We start from the raw sequence: 8,059 nt of genomic DNA, 5'->3' as shown, positions 1-8,059 counted from the left end.
TGTGTGGTTGTACATACACACATATGTAGTTGTTTTTTGGTGTGTGGCTTAGTGTTATGTTAGAATCATTATTATACTCTTATACCTTTTGTTCTTTAATATTTTGAATTGTTTTTAGCTTTATTTTTTGTTTTTCATTTAAATGTTAAGTTTTGAAATGTTGTTGTATGCATTTGTCATTTTTATTTAATCTCTTTATTTTTAAAATGTGTATAGGTAGAATTTATAAAGTTTTAGCTTTTAGTTTTGGACCTGTTTTTAGTTGTTTTAATACTACAACTGATTGCTTCTGTTGTCCTCATTTGTAAGTCGCTTTGGATAAAAGCGTCTGCTAAATGACTAAATAAATTATCCATTCTTTGACTTTTTCCATGCTGGTCTTAATAAGCAACTAAAACACAAATGTGTCTTCCTGTCTATTTGAACAGTTCCTGTTAAGAATAAGCTGCACTGTGAACCAGACTCTAATTTACAGAATTTATTTAGACTAAGCCAGATCTGAGCTTCCACGTATATTAATAATGCCCCTTAAGTTTGGGGTGTAAACATCCAGCCGTTCAAAGTAAACACGGCCGGGCTCACACTCGATCCACAGTAAGGTCTAATAAAGGTGAGATCGGTAGCTGCTGACTTACCCCTCCAGCAGCAGCATTATTGTAGTTTGCCCCGTGCTCTGCTCCGGGGGCGGGCGAACCGAGGCCGGTGCAAGTGGCGGCGAGCAGGGCGAGCGACGAGGGCTGTCCGTCCTGACGATGGGCGGGTTTAACACATGAAAGGGGGTGGCCACACAGGAAGTACCAGTGTTTTAACAGAACAAAGTGAAAACTTCACCAAAGCACATGCATTAGAGAATATACAGAGGTGTGGATTTGATCCGGTTTACCTGCTCCGCGCCGCCGCCGTCCTGAGCGCTGCTGCTGTCCGCCATGACTCCCGCTTTCACTGGCCCTTCAGGCGCTTAAACACACACACAACAACACAAAACAGCCGTTAGAGCCCGTCACTCGGCGCGCTCGCTGCATAGGTGGCTTCATCGGCTATAACAGAAGCGTTGTGTCGCTTTATGGATGATTTGAGCTCTGTATTTCTTTCTTCCGCGGATCTTAAAGTCTCTCAGATTCACCCGCCTGCTAACATTAGCCTAGCTTAGCATAAACATAGCCTGCACAAAGCTTCAAAGCGACCGTTCCCGCGCTCTTCAAATGTTACGTACCGGTCATTACGTGAGTTCTTTAACGAAGACTGATATCTGCGTTTAATTACACTCCGAGCATGGTTATTTTAATCGGTGCCTGCGCTCGCTTTAGTCCAGTTTGTTTTTTTCCTAATTTGATTGACGGCGGGGCTTCCACTTCGCCAACTGCGTCACCGACCGGAAGTCCCGCCCTTCGTCTCTCCTCGCATTGGAGATTAGGTTGGAGAACTCGCCTTGTGATTGGATGGACGGGATGTCTGTCATTTTGACCGGGTTGCTTCCGATGTCTCGTTGTCCCTCAAATTTTGTCCGTGAAGATGTACGGTTTCCGTCAGTGTAGTGATCAACTACAGGCTTTGTTTTGTTACTGGTTCTGATGCGTTTACATCATTACCTGTTTAGTTTATCAGCAAGAAAGCTTTAAACTTATTTTTTTCTTATCTAACATATTTTGCAAGAATACTAGTTCACTCTGCTCATTCAGACAAGCTGGGAAACTGTTGATGCATCATTTTTTCATGGTCTTGTAATCAGCAATTAAGAGGTTTATGGTTTAATGTAAGAGGCCACTTGAGCTCTGTCAAGTGTTTCTCAAGTAACAGGAGTGATTAATGATATGCAGTCATTTCTGAAGATCAGTCTGAATGGAGAAGGCAGAAATGTGTCAGAGATGTGATGAGCCACACGGATCCATGCTCTTCTGTTATTAAAATATTTTTAGTAGTTTATTTCCACAGTACACAAAAAAAATGAAAAACCTCACCCACTCTGTAAAGAGAAAAAAATACAAGGTGCTAAAAGAAAATGCATTCATGCGTAGAAACATAATGGCTATAGAAGTATAGATATTTTGTAATAATGTAGAAATAAAATCTTCTAACCATGAAAGCTTTGTGGGGATTTCCAGTGCAACATAATATGTAAACTGTGTAATATGTATAAGTGAAACAAAGATGTTAATATTGGCAACAAAAAAAAAGCCAGCACAAATGCAGACAATAACGGTCACAATTTGCCATCTAAACAAGTTATATTGATTATATTGATATACAAATATTGATATGCAAAGAGCTGACTTAGTTTGGACTTCATAAAATGAATTATATTTAAAGACCACTGACCTTCAAATGAACTAGAACATTAAACTTGCCTGTAGCTGATGAAAGCTTTGTACAGGAGTAAAGCTGTTGTGCTATTCTGTCAATCACCCACACTTTTCTTGAAATGTACTGTATATCATTATATAGCTTAATAACAATTTACAGCTGTAGTATGTAGACTAAATGATATGAAGTGCACCATACCAGCCTCAGAAATGATCTCGGCCATGCATTTCCCCCCCCAGTGGTTGGGACAGATAGCCTAATTGTAAACGCCCCAATATATATTTCAAGCAAAACGAAAGAACAAACTGGCGTGACATAATTTTAAACAAAATCATGCCAAAACAAAGTTCGTTTGGAGTTCATTTCAGGAGTTCATTTTCAGAAAAAGCTTGACAAACACCTTCTGTAATAAGTTTATTATTAGTAGTATTATTATTATTTTTTTTACAATTCAGTATGTGTGTGTGTGTGTGTGTGTGTGTGTGTATGTATGTATATGTATTTATATATATGGCCAGAATTATTGACACCCTTGGTAAATATTAACAAATAAGTCTGTGTCTGCATTGTTAATCATTTTGATCTTTTATTTAAAGAAATCACAAAAACCTAACCTTTCACTTAAAACAATTGAAAAAGCAATCTCAAATACACGTTGGCCACAATTATTGACACCCTTATGTTCAATACTATCTTGAAACCTCTATTTGCCAAGAAAACAGCTATGATTCTCTCCTATAATGCCTGATGAGTTTAGAGAACATATGACAAGAGATCAGAGACCATATTTCTATACAGAATCTCCCCAGATCTTTCCAATTCTGAGGTCCATGTTCATGCACTCGCATCTTCAGTTCAACCCACTCATTTTCTATAGGGTTCAGGCCAGAAGCTTCGTTTTGTGCTGTTGATTTTTATTTTTATATATTTTTTATTTCTTCTTTGGATTGTAGTCCTGATGGAAGATCCAGCCACTGCCCGTTATAAGATTTCTAGCAGGGGCAGTCAGATTTCGATTTTTTATCTGTTGCTATTTGATAGAATCCATGAAGCCATGCATCTGAACAAGATGAACCTGCCGGAGAAAAATAGGCCCACAACATAAAAAGATGCAGCAGTATATTTACATTGTATGCATGGGGTACTTTTTATCTCTGTGCATGTGCACCAAACCCATCTTGAGTGTTTGCTGCCAAAAAGCTGTTTTAGTTTCATCTGACCATAGAAACCAGTCCCGTTTGAAGTTCCAGTATAGTCTGGCAAATGAATATGCTGGAGTTTGTTTTTGGATGAGAGTGTTTTCTTTTCTTGATTTTTTTTTTCTTGAAACCCTCCAAAACAACATGTGGTGATGTAGGGTTTGTTTGATATATTTTTTAGACTCAACTATTTTCTGCAGTTCTTCAGCTGTGATCCTTGGGGAGTCTTTTACTAGACTCTCCTCTTCACCGTGCATTAGCATGATATAGACACACGTCCTCTTCCAGGCAGATTTGTACCATTTTCTGTTAATTGAAAATTCTTGGTTATTGCCCTGATGGCTGAAATGGGAATTCTTAATACATTAGATATTTTCTTACTGCCACTTTCTATTTTGTGAAGCTCAACAATCTTGTTTTGCACATCAGAACTATTCTTTGTGTGTGGTTGTACATACACACATATGTAGTTGTTTTTTGGTGTGTGGCTTAGTGTTATGTTAGAATCATTATTATACTCTTATACCTTTTGTTCTTTAATATTTTGAATTGTTTTTAGCTTTATTTTTTGTTTTTCATTTAAATGTTAAGTTTTGAAATGTTGTTGTATGCATTTGTCATTTTTATTTAATCTCTTTATTTTTAAAATGTGTATAGGTAGAATTTATAAAGTTTTAGCTTTTAGTTTTGGACCTGTTTTTAGTTGTTTTAATACTACAACTGATTGCTTCTGTTGTCCTCATTTGTAAGTCGCTTTGGATAAAAGCGTCTGCTAAATGACTAAATAAATTATCCATTCTTTGACTTTTTCCATGCTGGTCTTAATAAGCAACTAAAACACAAATGTGTCTTCCTGTCTATTTTCCTGTTACCTGTTAAGAATAAGCTGCACTGTGAACCAGACTCTAATTTACAGAATTTATTTAGACTATCTGAGCTTCGAGCTTCCACGTATATTAATAATGCCCCTTAAGTTTGGGGTGTAAACATCCAGCCGTTCAAAGTAAACACGGCCGGGCTCACACTCGATCCACAGTAAGGTCTAATAAAGGTGAGATCGGTAGCTGCTGACTTACCCCTCCAGCAGCAGCATTATTGTAGTTTGCCCCGTGCTCTGCTCCGGGGGCGGGCGAACCGAGGCCGGTGCAAGTGGCGGCGAGCAGGGCGAGCGACGAGGGCTGTCCGTCCTGACGATGGGCGGGTTTAACACATGAAAGGGGGTGGCCACACAGGAAGTACCAGTGTTTTAACAGAACAAAGTGAAAACTTCACCAAAGCACATGCATTAGAGAATATACAGAGGTGTGGATTTGATCCGGTTTACCTGCTCCGCGCCGCCGCCGTCCTGAGCGCTGCTGCTGTCCGCCATGACTCCCGCTTTCACTGGCCCTTCAGGCGCTTAAACACACACACAACAACACAAAACAGCCGTTAGAGCCCGTCACTCGGCGCGCTCGCTGCATAGGTGGCTTCATCGGCTATAACAGAAGCGTTGTGTCGCTTTATGGATGATTTGAGCTCTGTATTTCTTTCTTCCGCGGATCTTAAAGTCTCTCAGATTCACCCGCCTGCTAACATTAGCCTAGCTTAGCATAAACATAGCCTGCACAAAGCTTCAAAGCGACCGTTCCCGCGCTCTTCAAATGTTACGTACCGGTCATTACGTGAGTTCTTTAACGAAGACTGATATCTGCGTTTAATTACACTCCGAGCATGGTTATTTTAATCGGTGCCTGCGCTCGCTTTAGTCCAGTTTGTTTTTTTCCTAATTTGATTGACGGCGGGGCTTCCACTTCGCCAACTGCGTCACCGACCGGAAGTCCCGCCCTTCGTCTCTCCTCGCATTGGAGATTAGGTTGGAGAACTCGCCTTGTGATTGGATGGACGGGATGTCTGTCATTTTGACCGGGTTGCTTCCGATGTCTCGTTGTCCCTCAAATTTTGTCCGTGAAGATGTACGGTTTCCGTCAGTGTAGTGATCAACTACAGGCTTTGTTTTGTTACTGGTTCTGATGCGTTTACATCATTACCTGTTTAGTTTATCAGCAAGAAAGCTTTAAACTTATTTTTTTCTTATCTAACATATTTTGCAAGAATACTAGTTCACTCTGCTCATTCAGACAAGCTGGGAAACTGTTGATGCATCATTTTTTCATGGTCTTGTAATCAGCAATTAAGAGGTTTATGGTTTAATGTAAGAGGCCACTTGAGCTCTGTCAAGTGTTTCTCAAGTAACAGGAGTGATTAATGATATGCAGTCATTTCTGAAGATCAGTCTGAATGGAGAAGGCAGAAATGTGTCAGAGATGTGATGAGCCACACGGATCCATGCTCTTCTGTTATTAAAATATTTTTAGTAGTTTATTTCCACAGTACACAAAAAAAATGAAAAACCTCACCCACTCTGTAAAGAGAAAAAAATACAAGGTGCTAAAAGAAAATGCATTCATGCGTAGAAACATAATGGCTATAGAAGTATAGATATTTTGTAATAATGTAGAAATAAAATCTTCTAACCATGTGTGTGGTTGTACATACACACATATGTAGTTGTTTTTTGGTGTGTGGCTTAGTGTTATGTTAGAATCATTATTATACTCTTATACCTTTTGTTCTTTAATATTTTGAATTGTTTTTAGCTTTATTTTTTGTTTTTCATTTAAATGTTAAGTTTTGAAATGTTGTTGTATGCATTTGTCATTTTTATTTAATCTCTTTATTTTTAAAATGTGTATAGGTAGAATTTATAAAGTTTTAGCTTTTAGTTTTGGACCTGTTTTTAGTTGTTTTAATACTACAACTGATTGCTTCTGTTGTCCTCATTTGTAAGTCGCTTTGGATAAAAGCGTCTGCTAAATGACTAAATAAATTATCCATTCTTTGACTTTTTCCATGCTGGTCTTAATAAGCAACTAAAACACAAATGTGTCTTCCTGTCTATTTGAACAGTTCCTGTTAAGAATAAGCTGCACTGTGAACCAGACTCTAATTTACAGAATTTATTTAGACTAAGCCAGATCTGAGCTTCCACGTATATTAATAATGCCCCTTAAGTTTGGGGTGTAAACATCCAGCCGTTCAAAGTAAACACGGCCGGGCTCACACTCGATCCACAGTAAGGTCTAATAAAGGTGAGATCGGTAGCTGCTGACTTACCCCTCCAGCAGCAGCATTATTGTAGTTTGCCCCGTGCTCTGCTCCGGGGGCGGGCGAACCGAGGCCGGTGCAAGTGGCGGCGAGCAGGGCGAGCGACGAGGGCTGTCCGTCCTGACGATGGGCGGGTTTAACACATGAAAGGGGGTGGCCACACAGGAAGTACCAGTGTTTTAACAGAACAAAGTGAAAACTTCACCAAAGCACATGCATTAGAGAATATACAGAGGTGTGGATTTGATCCGGTTTACCTGCTCCGCGCCGCCGCCGTCCTGAGCGCTGCTGCTGTCCGCCATGACTCCCGCTTTCACTGGCCCTTCAGGCGCTTAAACACACACACAACAACACAAAACAGCCGTTAGAGCCCGTCACTCGGCGCGCTCGCTGCATAGGTGGCTTCATCGGCTATAACAGAAGCGTTGTGTCGCTTTATGGATGATTTGAGCTCTGTATTTCTTTCTTCCGCGGATCTTAAAGTCTCTCAGATTCACCCGCCTGCTAACATTAGCCTAGCTTAGCATAAACATAGCCTGCACAAAGCTTCAAAGCGACCGTTCCCGCGCTCTTCAAATGTTACGTACCGGTCATTACGTGAGTTCTTTAACGAAGACTGATATCTGCGTTTAATTACACTCCGAGCATGGTTATTTTAATCGGTGCCTGCGCTCGCTTTAGTCCAGTTTGTTTTTTTCCTAATTTGATTGACGGCGGGGCTTCCACTTCGCCAACTGCGTCACCGACCGGAAGTCCCGCCCTTCGTCTCTCCTCGCATTGGAGATTAGGTTGGAGAACTCGCCTTGTGATTGGATGGACGGGATGTCTGTCATTTTGACCGGGTTGCTTCCGATGTCTCGTTGTCCCTCAAATTTTGTCCGTGAAGATGTACGGTTTCCGTCAGTGTAGTGATCAACTACAGGCTTTGTTTTGTTACTGGTTCTGATGCGTTTACATCATTACCTGTTTAGTTTATCAGCAAGAAAGCTTTAAACTTATTTTTTTCTTATCTAACATATTTTGCAAGAATACTAGTTCACTCTGCTCATTCAGACAAGCTGGGAAACTGTTGATGCATCATTTTTTCATGGTCTTGTAATCAGCAATTAAGAGGTTTATGGTTTAATGTAAGAGGCCACTTGAGCTCTGTCAAGTGTTTCTCAAGTAACAGGAGTGATTAATGATATGCAGTCATTTCTGAAGATCAGTCTGAATGGAGAAGGCAGAAATGTGTCAGAGATGTGATGAGCCACACGGATCCATGCTCTTCTGTTATTAAAATATTTTTAGTAGTTTATTTCCACAGTACACAAAAAAAATGAAAAACCTCACCCACTCTGTAAAGAGAAAAAAATACAAGGTGCTAAAAGAAAATGCATTCATGCGTAGAAACATAATGGCTATAGAAGTAT

General features: G+C 40.0%; 2 protein-coding genes across 2 annotated transcripts in view; both read right to left on the bottom strand.

Moving 5' to 3' along the window:
• The window catches only part of LOC107657349 (transcription factor Sp3-like), a 13,562-nt gene extending 12,192 nt beyond the window's left edge, over window positions 1-1,370 (bottom strand). The window contains exons 1-3 of the mRNA XM_016445392.1: window positions 1,214-1,370; window positions 884-957; window positions 636-746 (exon numbers count right to left, since the gene is read on the bottom strand). Coding sequence (XP_016300878.1) covers window positions 636-746; window positions 884-957; window positions 1,214-1,220 — 192 coding nt within the window. The 5' untranslated portion in view covers window positions 1,221-1,370. The remainder of the gene's footprint in view (window positions 1-635; window positions 747-883; window positions 958-1,213) is intronic.
• Window positions 1,371-6,324: 4,954 nt separating this feature from the next.
• LOC107657369 (transcription factor Sp3-like) lies at window positions 6,325-7,391 on the bottom strand. Its single transcript, XM_016445414.1, has 3 exons — window positions 7,235-7,391; window positions 6,905-6,978; window positions 6,325-6,767 (listed from the first exon to the last, which is right to left on the bottom strand). Exons 1-3 carry the CDS (start codon window positions 7,239-7,241, stop codon window positions 6,600-6,602), a joined length of 249 nt encoding a protein of 82 aa, XP_016300900.1. The 5' UTR covers window positions 7,242-7,391; the 3' UTR covers window positions 6,325-6,599.
• Window positions 7,392-8,059: the final 668 nt, after the last annotated feature.

Source organism: Sinocyclocheilus anshuiensis, unplaced genomic scaffold (assembly GCF_001515605.1).
Source record: "Sinocyclocheilus anshuiensis isolate Anshui unplaced genomic scaffold, SAMN03320099.WGS_v1.1 scaffold355, whole genome shotgun sequence".
Classification (NCBI taxonomy): domain Eukaryota; kingdom Metazoa; phylum Chordata; class Actinopteri; order Cypriniformes; family Cyprinidae; genus Sinocyclocheilus; species Sinocyclocheilus anshuiensis.
This window is presented reverse-complemented; position numbering and strand designations above follow the sequence as displayed.